Genomic DNA, 19,078 nt, shown 5'->3' with positions numbered 1-19,078 from the left:
ATAAGCAACTACAATAAGCAACTTAAATAAGCAATGCTAACCAAACAGGCCCACAGAGAGCATCCACGGGCCACAGCTACCGGCGTGCCTCCTCCGAACCGACCGCCCGCGACCCGGCCACTCCTGCCTGGTGCCGTGCCTGGCGGCGCGGCCTGGTTCGCCTAGCCGTGCCTGCCCGGCTGCTGCCGGCGTGTGGCCACTCCTCCCTATCCACACAGCCAGCCTCTGGCGCGCGGTCACCGCCCACCGCCCACCCGCCCGAGGGGCGAGGGCAGGCTGGGCAGCGCACGTCACTGTCCTCCCGCAGCCGCTGCCTGCCTGCCTCGCACAGTTTTACTAGTAGCAGTCGCTCGCAACCGACGAGACGTCGACGGCCCACCCCACCCTGTCAATCCCCACCGAAACTACCCGCCTGCCTTTCCGGCGGAACGGAACCACCGCCCCGCCGACGAGCCACGCCGACGCTGCCTAGGGTTTGGCCCCGCCCTCCACCGCCACCGCCATGGACCTGCCCCCCGGCGCCGCCCGCCGCACCACCTACTCCCTCCTCTCCCAGTTCCCCGACGACGCCCCCGGGCCTCCGCCCGCGACCGTCCTGCAGCGCCAGTCCAGCGGCAGCAGCTACGGCGCCGGGAGCTCCATCTCCGCCTCCAGCGACTACCCCTTCCACCTCCAGGCCCCCGCCTCGGCCGCGGGCGTCGCGCCGCCCGGATCGGCGGCCGCGGCGGCGGCTCCCGGCGGGTCGTCGCCCTGCAAGAGCTGGGCTCAGCAGGCCGAGGAGACCTACCAGCTGCAGCTCGCGCTCGCGCTCCGCCTCTGCGCCGACGCCGCCTGCGCCGCGGACCCGGGGTTCCTCGACCCCGGCGAAACGGGGAGCGGCAGGGGCAGCGGGAACGGGAGGGCCTTCCCGCTCGCGCATCCCGCGCCCTCCCCCGAGTCCCTCTCGCATCGCTTCTGGGTCAGCTTCCCTTTCCTCCTATGCTTTCTGTTCATTAGCAATTCGATCGTTGCGATTGTGAGGAATTCGGGTTTCAGAATGCTGCAATTTGGTCAAAGCAGTGCTTAACAATCCATTAATCTTCGAAAACAAAAGCTGGAAATGATGATTCACGAGAGGAATTCTGGTTTCTGTATGCCGCAATTTGGTGTAGCCAATGCTTAATAATAGTTCATTAATTTTCAGAAACTAAGCTGTGGGTTCAGTTGCTCAATTGATTATAGTTCTGCTCATGCATACCAACATCCTGTAGCTCAACTCATCTGAAATCATACTAGGATTTCACTATTTCCGTGAATTAAACAGCATCAAAGATACATATATATGTGTGTAGCAATCTTATTGCTGTATCAGAATGATCTATGCAGTTGTAAAAAATCTATCTTCCACATTGTGATTGTATTTGTATATACCCTGCATAAACCTGGTATCTATCTCATTTTGATTTTTTTCCCATTGCTTGCTTCCTAACACTCTTTCAGGTAAATGGCTCGCTATCATACAACAGCACAATACCAGATGGTTTTTATGTGATTCATGGGATGGACCCCTTCGTGTGGTCACTATGCACGGATATACATGAAGAGAACCGCATACCCTCCATGGAATCCCTCAAATCTGTCCTTCCAGATGATTCCTCAATTCAAGCCATTCTCATCGATCGGAGAACTGATTTTGATTTAGGTATGCTGGAGAGTTATGCTTCCAGCCTTTCGTCCAGCTGTACAGATGCCAAGGATGTGGTAACCCAACTAGCCAAAGTCGTATCTTCAAGGATGGGGTGAGAGTTGCGTCGCCAAGCTCCTATAGGCCTTATACTTTGGTCTGGCTCATGTGGTTTTCTGAAACTCTTCTTCTAATCTTTTGTCCGTCATCAAGGGGTACAACGTCCAACGAAGAGAACTTGCTTCCACGATGGAAAGAGTGCAATGAGGCCATCAAGTCAAGTGCAGGATCTGTTGTGCTTCATCTGGGAAAGCTCCCTGTCGGTCTCTGCAAGCACCGCTCATTGCTATTCAAAGTATGTTTGCTGGTTTAAATTGCTTTCCTGTCTGTCCATCTTGAAAGCCTGTTGTCTCAGTGACAACCACGACATGAATGTTGGTAAAGAGTTCTGTCTATCCATAGTCAGAACATGAAAGTTTTGTATAACTTGATCATAATAGAAATTAATAACTTAGTACCTTCTAAATTTCTTACAACCTGGAATGTTTACTAATGTAATGCCTTCACCTTCTTTGTTGCAGATGTTAGCAGATAAAGTCAGTATTCCATGTAGAGTTGTCAAGGGTTGTAAATATTGTAAATCTGATGATGCCTCCTCCTGTCTTGTACGCTTTGGGCTTGAAAGGTACCCTTCCCCAGCTGATCTGGAACTAGAACCCTTTTATGTCTTATCTATGATCCATTTTGCGGATATCTATTTTGGTCCTGCTGGGACACATTAATCATTGTTTTACTTGTATAGAGAACTTTTGGCATGGACGACTCATGCTTACCTGTTATTTCGTTAGCATCAATTGACCACCCTAATGTTTGACTTGTGCTGTACTCATCTCTTTTTAACTTCATTTTGGCAGGGAATACTTGGTTGATTTAATTGGGGATCCTGGCCAACTTAGTGATCCTGATTCGTTTGTCAATGGTCCCTACTCACTATCGGTGTCCTCACCTCTTCATCCTCCCAAATTTAGGTCATTGGAGATCACTTCAAATTTCAGCTCGGTAGCCAAGCAGTACTTCTCAGATTGCCATTCACTGAATCTCTTGTTCAGTGATTCTTCTACAGGTAATTAGTTTCTGAATAGTTATTAACTTATTTCTTCATGAGTCAAGACTCAAGAGTGCTTCATTATGTATATCAATAACTTTCCAGTAAGCTGTTGATATAGGCTAAGTAAGGAGTCTTCATCAAGAATGTTTATATCTATCAGCTGTATCATGCATTTTCAGGTGCTGCTACTAGTGCAGTAACTACTCTGGACCAACCTTATTCCAAGAAACATATTGCTGGGGACGAGATTATTAACAGCTGGATGCCAGGAAAAGGTAGTGCATGACTATCTTCTGAGACATCACCGCCTTTTGTTCTGAGTGTTGAAATATCAAATGAGGGGCTTGCTGCTGTACCACGCTACATGTACATATTATCACAAGAGATAGTACACCCCTTGCACCTGTACCAGGAAAATTTGCATGGTTTACTGTAGCCCTGCATCATACATGTATATAATTGGATGGTTGTCTGAAGTCGATATATTTATGTTCTGGTGATGCAGGGCAAGCAGCAATAAAGCCGGACATTATTGTGCCAGAAGCTCCTCGGGAGGTTTTGCCACTAATTACTTCCTCCAATATAAAGCTTGATAAGAAGAAAGAATTGAAATTAATTGAGGAGACTCAGCACTTGCGGCATACAGTCAGTGATCTGTCACTTGCTGCGGATGATCTGATCATTCCATGGAATGAGCTGATTTTAAAGGAGAAGATTGGAGCAGGTATATGACATAATACTTGAAAGTTCAGCCCTTTCTAGCCCACCAGAAAAAAAGGGAAAACAATCATGTCTTGTATGTCTGCTAATAGCACTGCAATCGACCATGTTAGAAATTTTATTTTATTTTCTTCTTAATATAACGATGCATAGTTTTGTATATTCGAGGGAAAAAAGAAGAAATTTTAGTATTTAATCAAATTTAGTGATGCTGAGTAATTTGCCTGTTGACTTGATGTATCTACCCTATCAAAAGAACATTTTTGCTGATTTAATAAACCCATTTTTTGACAGGTTCTTTTGGAACAGTTCATCGTGCTGATTGGCATGGATCGGTAAGCTTTTGCGTGCTCTATTTATTCATAAGCTGTAACTGACAGGTGTGAAAATATTGTTGCCTTTGCTTCTTTATTCTGATTGACTGTGCCCCATTATTGAACTAGAGGGGTTGGGAAAGGGGATTAGATTGATTTCTTTCTTATTCGATTCAATCTATTACATAGTCAACCCTTATGGCTGAACCCTTCTATGACTAAGATCTAGTCTCAGCTTAACTTAAGTGGACTTATAACATAATTTAGATTGACTTTATTGGCCCCTTTCCCTTTCCTAACGGAGCTGGTCTTCTCTTTCCTAATCCAGCTGACTACTAGTGCTAACTGACTACTCAATTGTGTGCAAACTTCTCATCTAGCACCAAAACAGACTCAATAACACATTCAATAGTAACCTCCCATTATGCTGCTTTTGCTCTGGGTGGGTCCACTGTTCTGGTGATATTGAGCTCAATAATGAAACCAACTCCATATTTTCACAGGATGTTGCAGTCAAAATACTTATGGAGCAGGATTTTCATCCAGAGCGCTTCAGGGAGTTTATGAGAGAGGTCCGTCTAATAGTTTTAATGTTGTTGGACTATGTTATGCCTGTACTACTCTATATCCACATGATTGAGTATCCCTATTCGAAGTAGTTAACTCATGAATTTTTTTCTTAATTTGTAGGTTGCAATCATGAAAAGTCTGAGACATCCAAATATTGTTCTATTCATGGGTGCTGTCACTGAACCGCCGAACCTATCGATAGTCACAGAATACTTGTCTAGGTTGGGAAGTTCCTTTTGGTTGTACCTTTGTTTATCTTTATAGTATGATATCATAATAGTTTACCCACTAGGCTGCTTCCAACAAGTGATGCCTTTCTTTCATTGCAGGGGTAGTTTGTATAAACTTTTGCATAGGAGTGGTGCAAAGGAAGTTCTGGATGAGAGGCGTCGATTAAACATGGCATTTGACGTGGTATTGTGTTATCTCATTTTCCCTATCTGTTAACTCCACACCTTTACATGCCCATGTTATGAAATTAAAGCGATGCGCTGTTACTATCTGAACCCTCTCTGCTGGTTTTACAGGCCAAAGGAATGAACTACCTGCATAGACGCAGCCCTCCAATTGTTCACCGTGATCTGAAGTCTCCAAATCTTCTAGTTGACAAGAAGTATACTGTCAAAGTATGGTCAATTAACTTCATTTCTTATTGCATTTAGGCAAACGAAATTTGCATGTGCATACTGTCTGCGATGCTTTATGCTGACACATGGTTAGTAGTCATACACATCTTGCTAAATGTTCCTATGCACATCGAAACTTGTAATAGTATCTGAACATAATACTATCCAATCTTAGCAAACATGTGATTTTTGGTGAGAAAATAGAGCTATAATCTTCCATGTTCTTCCTTGTTTTCTGTTGCATAGCCTGAGATTTGATCCAGTTCGTTGGGGACGGTCTGGGGGCCCCCTTCCGGTAAATGGGGATTGGGCATAATTATTGCTACCAAACGAGCCCTTAAGTGTTGGTGGAGAAAATTACCGAGAGAACACACAAAGAGATCTCATATTGTAGTAGTGGAGATATTTGCACTCAAGTTTTTTCTTTTTTCTAAGTTCACCTTGTCGCTTTTCAGTGAACATATTTAGGGGAACCTCTGCGATAGATGCTAAGTTCCCTAAACAAATGAGAAATAGCTCTGGTCTTGACATAGCATGTGGATTTTCATGTCATTCTTCCTAGAGGATACATCATAAATAGCTTGTTGATTTAATGTTGTCTTGACTTGGCTGTTCTTTTAGTTTCCATGCTATTATTTACTCGCATTTTTTTTTGCCTGATCACAACGTGATATCAGGGTATCTACTTGCCCAAACTTTAATAAGTTTTAAATATTCCATAGGTATGCGACTTTGGCCTTTCAAGACTAAAAGCTAACACCTTCCTGTCTTCGAAGTCTTTGGCTGGAACTGTAAGAGCCTTTTCCACTTTTTTCTGAAGTTCATCTCCCATTAACTGGAAAATAAGCCTTCGATAATCTTGTTTTAAATGTCAGCCTGAATGGATGGCACCTGAAGTGCTTCGAGATGAACCATCCAATGAGAAATCTGATGTCTACAGTTTTGGTGTAATCCTATGGGAACTAATGACATTGCAACAACCATGGTGTAACCTGAATCCTGCCCAGGTAACTTCATTATCCTGTAGCCTGATTGATGAAGTGACACAACCTCATTGAGAGTGTTGAACACATCGAGAACACATTTTTTGCTTATCCACAAACAAAAAACACCTGAAGTGTTGTATACCATATTGTACTGACCTCTGTTGGTCTCCACACTATTCTGCAGGTGGTTGCTGCTGTAGGTTTTAAAGGAAGAAGGCTTGAAATCCCGAAAGATCTGAATCCTCTAGTAGCCGCGTTAATTGAATCTTGCTGGGCAAAGTATGGAATGTTGTTCCACCTATATAGCCCCTTTCATTTTTACTTCGAATTTAATAGCAAGGACCTGGGCCTAATTTACTAATGCTATGTCTTTTGTAGTGAGCCATGGCGAAGACCCTCATTTACAAATATTATGGAAGCTTTGAGACCATTAATTAAGGTTCCAGTGCCGCAGCTGATTCGTTCAGATTCGTAGCCTGCTTTATAGAGTTACAGGAAGGTGTATTTTAGTGAGTTGTCGTGATAAGATCAACACGAAGGAGGGTTTTGAATTGACCTGCTATAACTGAATAATCCATTGTCAGCATCACTTCATTCTGAGAATATGGTTTCCTGCATCTACACTTTCAAACAAAGTGTACCTAGCAACTTCTTTCCATATCTCCAGGTATGCTGCCATTTTCATTGAGTTCTGTTCCTTACCAAAATTTGAAGTATCTATGCATTGTTGAATGTGAGATTACTTAGATATTTGCAAGGAGATTGAGTTCAAGTAAATACAAAATCAAACACAATCTACTGTCCATTTTGTCTTCTTGTGCTCAATTTTTATGTTTTCTCACAACGTATGCTGTATAGAACATTAGAAGTTAATGGCTTGGGTTAAAGGAATGAGTTCATAAATATTGAATTTAGAAATTTTAGGCGAGTAATGCATATATATGCATCCAGTTGATGGCTACTGTAATAATTCGCTGAATGCTCAAAATTATAGTTTTGAGTACCTCAAATGCATGGTTTGATTAGTCTTTCCTGATAGTTGTTGCTAGTATTATTTGTGATAATGGAAGTAACTTGGATTAGGCACAGTTGATCTAGGCTTCTTCATTTTAACTGGGTTTATGCTACAAGTACCAAATTGATTACACATCACTATGTTTAACTGAATGTTCCTGTTTTTAAAGATTGAGTGCTTCAGTGCTGTTCGCTGAGCTCTTACTGCTCCAACTTTATTTTACAAGTCAATTTACCTTTTCTTTTTCCTTTTTTTTTGTTTGAAAAGTAGTGCTGACGAGGCTATAATAACTACTTGCAGGTCTGCATGTTGCTTCAATGGATATCAGATGGAACTGTTAGTCTAACTTCCCCATGAGATGTGGGATGACATCCTTTGCTAATTTGGATTTTCAGTTTGTTTCTTATACGGAGTTATCCTGTGATGATATCTTGCTCACATCAGAGAATGCACGTTGGGTTCAAATTTCCTGACCATTTCCTGTAAATTCCAGTCTATAGATTTCTTTGTACAGTATGTAACTACAGGTAGCCATGAAAACAAAAGATTTTGGCTGACTTGCTTCAGGCCTTTGATTCTATTACTGACCTAGACCAAGCAGTGCAGTTCCGTAGAAGCTGATGTATATCTGTATGTATGCCTGTTTCTTCATCTCTTGTAAATTGTAATGTAACATACCATGAAATTAGGTGAGTGATAGTACCTGTATTGTTGTCGCCGAAGCTGAATATCAGCAAGCAGACATGAATGTCTTTGGGTTTCCTGCCATGCTTGTGGTGTGGGTTCATGACTTCACTAGTTCACTGATTGCCAGATATTATGTCCGTGCAGCAGATATGTCTGACCTGATGGAATAATTTCGGTGTCACGAAGTTGTTGCGCATATAATTTTCATCAGTGCATGCAAGTACTGACGCTGATTTTTCAGGGCTTCAGTTCCTAGCCTGGTGGGCCTTTTATGGAGGAGTTCGAATCTTTGGATTGAATTGTGATGATCTCGGAACATGGTTTATTGATTACCATGGCCAAAAAGCTGTAACCATTTCTTCACTTCAGGGGGTTCCTACACAGATCATGAACAATTGATCGCCGGCAAAAGGTAGACCAGAGGTCTGCACAGGATCGTGCTTTCTTTGCTACTTTCCAGCAACCTTGTCTGCTCACATTTACAATCTGTGTCTTTACGATAGACAAAAGGTTGACGGAGCTCTGCACACTTATCCAGCACAGCACACTTTTTGTGGCAAACTTGTTTCTACTCCGCGTTTTGTCCAGCACTGTGTTTTGGTAGTTGTCATCATGGCTAAATTGGTGTTTCCTGAAATTTCTCTACACCGCGTTTCAGCAACTTTTTCACTATGTCCAGCACAGATGAACATGGTACTGAATATACCTTGCATTACATTTGACTATCAATTGCTTTATTGATATAATATTTTGTGACAAACTTTTAATCATAAGTAAATAATAACATCAATTTTGTATCACAAAGGTATACACTACCTTTTCTTTTTAAGATGAAAATTTGTATACTACAAATAGATTGAATTGTTGGTCAAAGATTTGGCCTATAACAAAAAAAAAAAACTACTAAGCGGGGAGATGTGCATTCTCAGACAGAGCGAGTGAGCAAGTTAACCGTCACAAATTCCACAAATAGAAAGGGGCTAGGTGATAAAAGGGGGCAGCAGCTTGCGCAGCTGCGTCCTCTTCCTCGGTTCCTCCTCGCTTCGCGGCTCGCGTTGCTTCCTCCCTCCCTCCCTCCTCGACCCGAAACGCTCCTCCGGCGAAATCAAATCAAACCTGCTGCTGCGTCCACTGTCCGAGCCACCTCCCCGCCTCTTCCTCCTCCTCGCTCCCTCGCTGCCCAAATCCATTCCTCCCGATTCCCAAACCCTACTCGGCGGTCTCCCAACCCGGGTTCCGGGGCTCGGCTTCGATTGCCTCAGCCGCCTCGCAAACCCTAGCTGCTCCCTCCCCTATGCCTATGCGCCCCAAACCCTAAGCTCCCCCCCGCCATGCGCGCCTCCGCCTCCGCGGCCCCCATGGAGGCCTCCGCCGCCTCCCGCAGATCCGCGCCGGGCCCCGACCCCGGCGTCGCCAAGAAGCCGCGCCTCGCGCAGCCGCCGCCGCGGGACCCCAGATCTTCGTCCTACGCCGCCGCCTCCAATGGCGCCGCAGCCAGCGCCGCCGAGCAGGCGCTGGTCGACGAGCTGCTCGGACAGTACCGGACCGCGCTCGGGGAGCTGACCTTCAACTCCAAGCCCATCATCACCAACCTCACCATCATCGCCGGCGAGAACCTCCAGGCCGCCAAGCCCATTGCCGCCCTCATCTGCGCCAACATCCTCGAGGTGACCTTTGCCTTTGACTCCCCTTACACTCATCAAAGTACCCTCCTTTCCCCTTCAATTCACCATGTAAAAGTAATACTAAGGCTCCGGCAAGTAGCAGCAAGCACCGTCTGTGTCTGATGCTAGATACAGTGCATGTGCTAGGTGGTGTTGTTGGATTCTCAGGCCTCTGTGCATTGTACTGGTGTCCATGGTTGCTATCGAGATCAATCGCTGTGATGTTGCGAAGGGAATTGTTGTGTGTAAAATAGCTGGAAAAGAAAATACTGATTGACCTATCTTTGCCGCGGCAAATCTCTCTCACCCCCTCTTTTTCTCTCTCTTGCTCTCTCGTGCCTGCGTTGCTCACTTGTGATGCTAAATACGTGGTTTTATGAATTCTCTCGTGAAGTTCCTTTGCTCGATTTAATTTCCCAAATTTTCATTTGCTGTTTAAATTCGGACCCGTGTGTCATGGCAAAACAAATATGAACATTATGGTTGGAACCACCCTCTGCTAATTAGAGGGCTACAGCAGTTATCAGTGGCGGTAAACAATCTTAAGCTATTGGCTTATGGTTGGGCACTGCTTCAAAACCGTTTCATTCCCACGCTTTCAGAAACTTTGGCACAGATTTCTTGATATGCTACTCTCATACCGACCAATAATCTCTTGATATTTGTGTACCTATCTGATTTAATGGTGAATCACAAAGGATTCAGAATTCAGAAAGTTCTATTCCAAACTGAAGTGTATCATATATTGTCATGTAAATCTGTATGATGTATGGATGCGCTGATGAAAGAACAGGGAAGTATGAAGTATAATAATCTATGCCACAAGTGTGACATGCGCTGGGCTTCTCACATTCCTGGATAACTGCCAAACATTTGGTTGTCTTGGTTGTGTTACTTCTTTCTGTAATCTTGCTGCTGTCTTCAGGTTGAGGTGGCATATTGTTTAGGCTCATTTTGTTCCTTGGTTGTATGCTAAAAGGAAAATTACGGGATTCTTCAGAAGTAGGATTGAGACATAGTCATCGAAGAGAAGGGATTAATAAACACCATTGGTCCTTTTCAACTAGGTAGTCATTGGAACTGAAAGATCCACACCATTGGATATGTTCTGTCATCAAATCATATCTGCTAGTGTTCTTGTCTTGAATCAACATTTGAGGCATATCAGCGTTGTTTGGTTCCTGTTTCCCTGCATTAGTACAATCTTGCTTCTGGTTTTAGCTCTTTCTATAATGTTATGTGATTGTTATCCACTACGGATGGAGGGGGGCATATCTATCTCATTTGATGGTTGCTTGTGCCTGTAGGTTCCAAGTGAACAGAAGCTACCATCTCTATATCTACTTGACAGTATTGTCAAGAATATTGGAAAAGATTATGTTAAACATTTCTCTTCAAGACTACCAGAGGTTAGTATCCCGTCCTATGCCATCTTCTTGATGTGAGAATAAAGACAGTTCCAAACCCTGGAGCAATATTTTCTTTATTTTGAGTGTAACTTGTATATCACAATCAACGTTAGTTTTCTTTGGTTGCTTTTGTTGCTAGGTGTTCTGCAAGGCGTATAAACAAGTTGATCCTTCTATACATCATAGCATGAGGCACCTTTTCGGAACATGGAAAGGAGTGTTTCCTCCTCATCCGCTCCAAATGATTGAGAAAGACCTTGGTTTTCAGTCATCTGCCAATGGATCCTCAAGTGCCACACCATCGAGGCCTGAATCTCAATCCCCGCGGCCATCCAATAGCATACATGTAAATCCAAAATATTTGGAAGCACGACAGCAGCTCAATCAACCAACTAAGGTAAGCCATCTATCTCAACTTGTCTGGATATACCTATTCACTCCTCTGACCTTCATGTATAATGTCTAGCATTGTAGCTTCCACTTTGTTCTATTGCACCTCATGTGATTTTGTTTCTGATGCTGTTTTTCCTTACCTCGTACAGGGGATACTGGGAAGTGGTGCTAAGACAGCTGTAATTGCTGATGCAGGCAATGATATTGAGAGGGCTAACAGGCTAGGTACTGATAGAAGTGCAGGGCGACGATTAGATGCTCCTAATGCTAGGCCTGTAAGTTCTTTGTAATCTCTTTGGCTTTTTGATACCTCTTCATGTAAAATGCCAGGAAAGTATCAGTGCTTTCGTTCACACATTGTTCCCCTAATATAGTACTTTAACTATAATATGCAGAACATACAGCGCACTCAGAGGGACCCTTTTAGCAATCCTGTTAATGAAAAACAGGCAGGTAGAGATGTCAGGGGTCTTGGATTCTCCAACATTTCACAACAAGCTGTTGTGGGAACTGGTCAAGTTCGCTCAAAATCCAAAGGTCAAGATGGAATCGGGGGGCCGTATTATGCCACTGGTGTTGGCTCTTCTGAAGAACAATTTGACCGGCGCAGCAACTTTTATGCAAGCAAGGATGTTCGGCCATCAGGACCTGTACGTTTGGATAGTGCACTTCTTCCAACTCCTTCCATTGATCCTGATAGAATTGGTAGGCCTTCATCAAACAAAAGCTGGAAGCACTCCGAGGAAGAAGAGTATGTGTGGGATGATGTACATTCTCAAGCAGCAGATTATGGTAGTAACAGCACTGTAAGAAAAGGAGAATGGATGGTCGATGATGGCAATGCTAAGTTTGCAAGCCTCCAAAGGGCTAAATGGGCAGAGGGAGGAGCTGTTGAACATCTAGACCCAAGATTTGGACTTGCAACAGGTCAAGATAGAAGACTTGCGGCATACATGGTATGTGAATCAAAGTTATTGGAGAAATCCAGTAATCATGATATGCTCATTACTGTACATAGTATTGCCAGATGCAATAAACTGTCTATTATGTTGTCTGTTGTTTCAATGTGAACCATTCACAATGAAAATTTTCGTTATATATCTTCCACTTTTTCGTTCTAGTCAGAAAAGATTATAATACTGTTGTCTTTCAATTGTTCAGGATCATGAAGAGTACATTCATGGTAAGCATGAGGTGGGACCAAGAATTGATCGGGAAATTAGGCCTGATGGACAACAGTTGCCGGCACCTCGAAGTTCCTCTCTCTGGGCATCCCAGGAAAACACACACCCAGACATTGGGCTGGATCCTAGGATATCAAGGTTTTCCAATCAGCCAGGAGAGAGGTCTACTATTTATACTGGTACCATGTCAGCAAGTATCACTTCGTCTGTACCTGTTGGGTTATCAGGACCTTACGCTGGAAGATCAAGCCTAGATAGTGCAAACAGTGTACCAATAAGATCAACTGAGACTTTTGGGCAGCAAAAGCACAGATATTGGTCATCTTCTCCTCCACCAGCTCACTCACCTTCATCTACTGCACCCTTTGTACGTCAGAGTTCTCCAAATCCTGCTGAGCCTGATTTTTATCCTTCCAGATCATTTTCTCAATTGGGCCAAAATCCTCAAGAAGAATATAGCCTAAGAGCGGCAGCACTTGCTAAAGATTCTCATTTTATGTCTCACAATGCTGGACTTCCTCAGGGACAACCTAGTCTACTAGCAACCCAGCAGGGACAAAAGTATGCTACCTTGCAGCCAAAGTCACATATCAAGCCAACTGATCAAGTGCAGGCAAGCTTTTCACGTGAAAATTCTCCATCGTTGTCGAGACCTTCCATCCAGCTTGGAGAAGTCTCTTTACCCAGTGATCCCACCCCTATAACCTCAGATCTGACAAGTGCTAGTAATTTGTTGGCTGGTCTCATAAAGAGTGGGTTCAAACCAAATAACCCCAGCGATCTTGCAAGTTTGAGGGCACAACCTCTTGTTCCAAGTGGGCCACTTCCACGTACTCTGCCATCTCCTCCAGTGGCATCTTCATCACTGCAAAATGCAGCTGGCGAAAATACCACTTTGCAAACACAGGCACCAAACACTGCTCGTCCACCTTTGCCACCGGGCCTGCCACCACCTCCAACACAGAGTGCGGGGATAGCTGCACCGCTCTCAAGCCTTCTCAGTTCCCTGGTTGCAAAGGGGTTGATCTCTTCGCCAGCCACTGATTCATCTGCTGCTGGCCCTTCACAGCCAAATAAAGCATCAAGCGCAAACGCTACAGATGTTGCAGCTTCAGCTATGCCTATGCCAGCTCAGAAGCCTTCAGTTGGTAAGGAGACATCTAATTCTGATTCATCAGCCCCAACAAACACTTTGTTACCCAAAGTTATCAAAATCAAGACAGGTGACCTTATTGGCCTGGAGTTCAAGCAAGAGATACTTCGTGAGTGCCATGAACATGTGATTAGCAGCCTGTTTGGTGACCAAAACTATCAGTGTAAAACCTGTGGTGAAAGGTTCAGTCTTGAAGAGGAATTGAGGTCGCACGCGCCATGTCCTGTGTCAAGGGAGTCTAAGAGCTATGCTGGTATCGCACCTAAAAAATGGTACCCTAGCAAGAACAGTTACATTGATGGATCTCATGAAATTGAGGACAGCGCTGAGGCATCTGATGCGGATTTAGGTTCTGCAGAAGAAGTGTGTGAGTTTATGGTTCCTGCAGATGAGAGCCAAATTATCTGTGCGCTATGTGGGGAGCCATTTGATGACATCTATTCTGTTGAGAAGGGGGACTGGATGTACAAGGATGCAGTGTTTTTGGATTACCCCAAGAGAGAAGGCAGCTGTGGAAGCAATGTTGAGGGCGAAGAGCATGTGCCCATAGTCCATGTAAGATGTATGCCAAGAGGCTCAAACAACGGCATGGAGGTGGACTAGCATGATTGTTGTGCACAGCAGCTGAAGCAGCAGCTAAACTCTTCTGGGGGCCTCGAGATGGAGGGAGCCTGAAGGGGTTTGAATGAGGAAACTGTGCAGCGGCAGGCGGTCTGTTGCAACGGGGCTGATGGTATACATGTAGACGGATTAGTGGGAAGGTGGCAGGCAGTATCAAAAACAAAATTTTGGTGAAGAACTGAAATCTTCCATGGATTTCCTGTAGAAATCCACATGAGTCAAAGAATAAGGCCCTGGGGGAGCGCGCTTTGGCCATATGAATCAGAATAATCAAAAGCTTAATATTTTTGGACTCCATCTGAGGAGAAGGATCTTTCTGTTGATAGAAAGAAAAGCTTTGTAGGAGCATGTCAAAAGAATGTATTGTTTATTTACGAGGAAAAAGGGGAAGATGCCCCGCATGTAAGTCTATACTGTGTTTCTGACGACATACTCGCTCTCGATCTTTTGAGAAGTAGGGATTTTTGTACTTGAGAAGAAACCGATAGTAATAGAACATGATAGGCAGGGCTAAACAGGTTAGTTGTGATCGATTTGCTGTCAACCTGTCATCGTATTTTTTTCCCCAGTGTCATGGTTCCGTTAACGCGTTTTCGAGTTGCACGAACGAATAGGCAAACAACGATTCAACGAGCTCACTTTGTTGATGATGGACCTGATTATCTGAAAGCCTTTCATTTTGCACTTACATAAGGTAGGAAGGTTGTTAGTTGGTCCAATTCCGAATGTAATTTGTTTCAGGATTCCAGTTGGCGAAACTTGTTTAAATCGACCTATCAATGCATACGAAAAGTAGACAATCTATGGTTTATGCTGCTAGATTCATCACGAAAATTACTCTTAAACTCTTATTAACTAATCAGAATGGGTTGTACACTGTTATAATTGTGTTTGCCAATCCTGTGGTCTTGATCGGGACTCTTGCTTTCCCTTTCTGCAATTATCTACCTGCCACTGCCAGCAAGCATGACCGGGAGCATATTCTCCATTGCCACCTCAAATTTCACCTACCAAGATCTCCGGTAGTAGTTTGTGAGGACGATGGGATTTGCCACGATTGTTGTTGCCCTCATGCCAAGACTAAAGCATCGTCTCTTACTGGAAAATGGTAGATGCCCCTCCTTACTCCTTAGATCTGTCATGCATCAATGCATCGAGTAGCATGACGTGAGGAAAAGCTGGCGCGATGCTCATCTTGCACCGAACCACGCTTCATGCTTGTGCAGCCTAACGAATTGGAGGAGTTGAGTGCCTTGTCTGTCTAGTCAAAATCAGGCACTTACACCTACCACCTGCCGCTTATCTCTACATAATATTAAAGTGCTGTTGTTTCTTTTGACCGCTGTGGTTGTTTTGCAAAAAAGTCTCTCAACTTTTTTTAATCAACCTGCAGTCCTTGGAATAGGACTCGTCGATTTTGCTAAAAAGTCCCTTCGTGTGCCATCCACTCGTGCCCTCCTTTTCCAGTCCGCCGCTGGCCCCCTCGCCATCCATTGGCCGCCACCTCCACAATCAGCCCTCTCGCCATCCTCTGGCCGCCCGCGCCACCGCTCGCTGCGGTACCCTCCTCCTCCAGTCCCTTTCCCTAACCTCACCGTAGATGGCGTGGTTGCCCACGCGCATCCTCGTCGCCCAAGCCACTGTTTGGGGGATGAGGGCGACGAGGCCGCACCGTGCCGTCTAGGATGAGCTCTGGCCATGCCAATGGTGACGTAGATGAGCACCATGAATTGTGTTTGTGGCGACGACGTGCTGGTGTGCATCCCCGCTGGAGCCTGGAGTTGGTGGCTCGACAGTGGATAGAGGGAAGCTCGAGGAGGTGGCAGCGGACAAAGCTCAAGAAGACGACGGACCGAGGTGGGGTCGGGGGAAGGAGGGGGCAGCAGGTGGTGCCTGGCGACGCACTCGGGAGACGCTGCGAAGACGCTGAAGAGGCTCCTTGACTTGAGGCCTGAGCTAGGGTGGCTGTGGGGATCACCACAGCAGAGCTGGGAAGAAGTATAGATGAGAGAGAAATGGGTGAGTGGATTAAGTGGCTCCGTCCACGGTGACAGAGTGGATAAGCCTAAGTGGACGCATTGGCGATTCAACGCAACATGTCCTTTGTTTCTCCATGCATCATCGGTGGGCCTTCTAGCAGTGTCGAGTTGTGGGAATATTGCATGCCAGCTAGAGCAGTCATCGGTGGCAGTGTCGAGTTGTGGGAATGTTGCATGCCAGCTATAGCAGTTCGTCTGTCCGGTGTACGGTTCACGCAAGACATGCTCGACACTGTGCATGGGCCACGCATGGTCCTCGCATGCATAAGTAGAAGTTTGTTTCCGCAGAGTTGACTAGATACGCCCAAGACTCAAGAGCAAAGGTTGTTCAATTCATTTTCTTCCGAAAGAGACTAAGTTGGTACATTTTATCTGTTCAGTTTATACATCACAATTCATAAAGAGCTATGGTAGACTTGAGAGAGAGGGAGAGTGCGAGGGAGAGAGAGGGGTGGCCGGTATAATGCACGGCGCATAAAATCAGTGAAAAACTTCTAAATGAAATTAAAGACGCATCAATACGCAGATTACCTTATGTGTTGTTCGACACAATCACCCGGTAAAGACTAAGGTTGGGATGTATGATTGTTATAATATGTCTTTATGCTTTTCAAATGAGTAGAAATAATTAAATAAAATATATACAAGTGTAAAATATAGGATAATAAATTATTGGAATCGGAACAAATTTAAGATTTTCAAGGCAAGTTATGTTATTTATTTAGTTCTAATCGTGGCCCGTAAGGGCAACGTATTGTGCTGGTAGAAAATAGATGGCTCCCAAGTCTCCACCGTCAACTCCTCTCCTCCTACTGTACGTATGTACCCAACGAAAGAAGAGTCCTCTACCTCTTGCTTCACCAAGGCAAAGTCACAGCTCACACCACAGCCTCTCGCCCGCACACCAACCACGCCGCCGGCCATCGAATCTTCCCGCATCCTCCCAAAATGCAAATGCCAATCTCAACAGGCAACGACAGGAAGAGTTCCAGCAAGGAACACAAGGTCGCGTTTTGATCGATCGGTGAGCCTATCCAGACACGATCGGGACATGCCCATCAACAGTTCAGTTCATCATAACAGTGGATGCAGGCAGCAATGCCTGTTGCTCTAAAGAATTGGTTTTCATTTTGAATTCCATGGTTTCGCATGATTGATTTCTTCAAAGGTTTAAACAAGTATAAGAATATACTGTACTTACATACACCAGCAGCGTACAACAAGAGCCCCTCTACCGCCTCTCTGGATTTGATGAACACAAATCGAAAAGGGAGCTAGGAGCATCGAGGAGAAAGCATCGACCAAACGCGATGCAGTTTGATCTCCTCCAAAACAAAAGCGAATGAAAGAACCAAGAAACGTTTCGTGCGTCCTTCCTTCCTAATTGAAAGAAGTGGCAATTCACCATTGATTGATTGATCGATCGATCCGTGGCTACCTTGGCTGATTGATTGATCAGCATTCAGCAATCTCTACAAGTGCTGGCTGCTGCTATTGTCGACGCGCGAGGACCACGAGGACGGCGCGGCGTCCCACGGCGTCATGTCCATGGGGTAGCTGCCGAGCACCCTGAGGAAGGATGTGAACTCCTGGATCTCGGCGAGCGCGTTCTGCGCGCGGACGTCGGCCATGGACGCCTGGAAGTCGATGTAGAACATGTACTCGAAGTGCTTGGCGGTGCCGACGTTGGCGTCGTCGACGAGGCGGATGGGGCGGTGGCGGTGCGGCCTGCTCTCGATCTTGGTGAGCGAGATGTCGCGGAAGGCGAACGCCGAGAGCACCTTGAAGAGGATGGAGGTGCCGTCGTTGTCGTGCGCGAAGACGATGCTGGTCTTGAAGGGCCTGTCGGTGCGCGGGATGATGGGCTCCCGCGCCAGCATGACGAAGCGCGTGACGTTGCTGGCGTCGTCCTGGATGCCGTCGGCGAGGACCTGGAGCCCGTACAGCTCCGCGGCGCGCGCCGACGCGATGGCGGCGGTGTCGCGGAGCCCGCCCGCGGCGACGTGCTCGGCGGCGCCGGCGGTGTCGTCGAAGGCTTCGCGGGCGACGTTGAGCCCCATGGCGTTGAGCGTGAGCTCGCACTGCGCGAGCGCCTGCGGGTGCGAGATGACCCGGGTGAGGAGCTCCCGTCGCACCCCCGGGAGCGCGAGGAGGCAGTGGTGGACGGGGAGCTGGACCTCGCCGACGATGTGGAGGCGGTGGCGGAGGAGGAGGTCGTAGTTGCGGTGGATGCTGCCGCCGAGGGAGTTCTCGACGGGGAGCACCGCGCGGTCGGCGATCCAGAGCTCGACGGCCTGGAAGGCGACCTCGAACTGGTCGCAGGGGATGGCGTCGCAGCCCGGGTAGGCCTTGGCGGCCGCCGCCTCGCTGTAGGCGCCCGGGACGCCCTGGTACGCCACGCGGAGCTGGGACCCGTGCATCGGCGCCGGGGACAGGTCGCTGATGCTGAGGGGCCGGGGCAGGTTGGAGACCGGCACCAGATCCAGCTCCGCGGGCACCGGCGCCGGCGTCGCCTCCAGCGCGGGCGGCCGCGGCGGCTCCTGCCCGTTGACCCGCGGCGCCGGCTGCTTGCTGCTGCTATTGCTGTTGCTGGCGTCGGCGCTGCTGGTGCTGCCGCCGTTGCCTCCGCTGGAGTTGCTGGCGAGGATGGCGCAGGCGGCCTGCCAGTCGGCGCGGGCGTAGGGGGCGGCGGCGGCGCGGGACGGCTGGGCCTGGAGGCGCGCGGATCTGCAGCCGCCTCCGGCGGCGGCGGTGGGGCGGAGCTGGTGGTGGTGGTGGCGCGGCCCGGCGAAGAAGGCGTCGAGCACGGGCGCCGCGGCGGCGGCCTCCATGTCGGGGTTGGGGTGGGTGGATTGGCCGGGCGATTTCGCTCCCCGTGTTCCGGGGCGCTGGCTTTTTTATTTTTATTTTCCCTCCCACCTATCGA

At 46.8% G+C, this 19,078-nt stretch overlaps 2 protein-coding genes across 2 annotated transcripts; one reads left to right on the top strand and one right to left on the bottom strand.

The window, feature by feature from the left end:
- Window positions 1-303: 303 nt before the first annotated feature.
- On the top strand, window positions 304-14,676 carry LOC101754395. Its single transcript, XM_012843615.3, has 23 exons — window positions 304-958; window positions 1,480-1,778; window positions 1,877-2,018; window positions 2,245-2,348; window positions 2,578-2,786; window positions 2,951-3,046; window positions 3,277-3,495; window positions 3,786-3,826; window positions 4,309-4,377; window positions 4,496-4,596; window positions 4,705-4,789; window positions 4,903-5,001; window positions 5,724-5,792; window positions 5,877-6,008; window positions 6,172-6,266; window positions 6,366-6,461; window positions 6,624-6,654; window positions 8,970-9,356; window positions 10,661-10,762; window positions 10,902-11,159; window positions 11,305-11,430; window positions 11,551-12,111; window positions 12,317-14,676. Exons 1-23 carry the CDS (start codon window positions 503-505, stop codon window positions 14,093-14,095), a joined length of 5,556 nt encoding a protein of 1,851 aa, XP_012699069.1. The 5' UTR covers window positions 304-502; the 3' UTR covers window positions 14,096-14,676.
- Window positions 14,677-17,270: 2,594 nt separating this feature from the next.
- LOC101753169 (arogenate dehydratase/prephenate dehydratase 6, chloroplastic) lies at window positions 17,271-19,069 on the bottom strand. The gene has a single exon (XM_004956136.3). It carries the CDS (start codon window positions 18,981-18,983, stop codon window positions 17,625-17,627), a length of 1,359 nt encoding a protein of 452 aa, XP_004956193.1. The 5' UTR covers window positions 18,984-19,069; the 3' UTR covers window positions 17,271-17,624.
- Window positions 19,070-19,078: the final 9 nt, after the last annotated feature.

Source organism: Setaria italica, chromosome II, assembly GCF_000263155.2.
Source record: "Setaria italica strain Yugu1 chromosome II, Setaria_italica_v2.0, whole genome shotgun sequence".
In the NCBI taxonomy this organism is placed as follows: Eukaryota; Viridiplantae; Streptophyta; class Magnoliopsida; order Poales; family Poaceae; genus Setaria; species Setaria italica.
This window is presented reverse-complemented; position numbering and strand designations above follow the sequence as displayed.

What these genes read in the sequence shown, in the direction of transcription:
- LOC101753169 (XM_004956136.3), bottom strand. Translation starts at nt 18,983, where the DNA reads ATGGAGGCCGCCGCCGCGGCGCCCGTGCTCGACGCCTTCTTCGCCGGG.
- LOC101754395 (XM_012843615.3), top strand. Translation starts at nt 503, where the DNA reads ATGGACCTGCCCCCCGGCGCCGCCCGCCGCACCACCTACTCCCTCCTC. An exon ending in GTTCAGTGATTCTTCTACAG is followed by an intron (nt 2,787 to 2,950) that starts GTAATTAGTTTC and finishes ATGCATTTTCAG; the next exon opens with GTGCTGCTACTAGTGCAGTA. An exon ending in TCTCTTCAAGACTACCAGAG is followed by an intron (nt 10,763 to 10,901) that starts GTTAGTATCCCG and finishes TTTTGTTGCTAG; the next exon opens with GTGTTCTGCAAGGCGTATAA.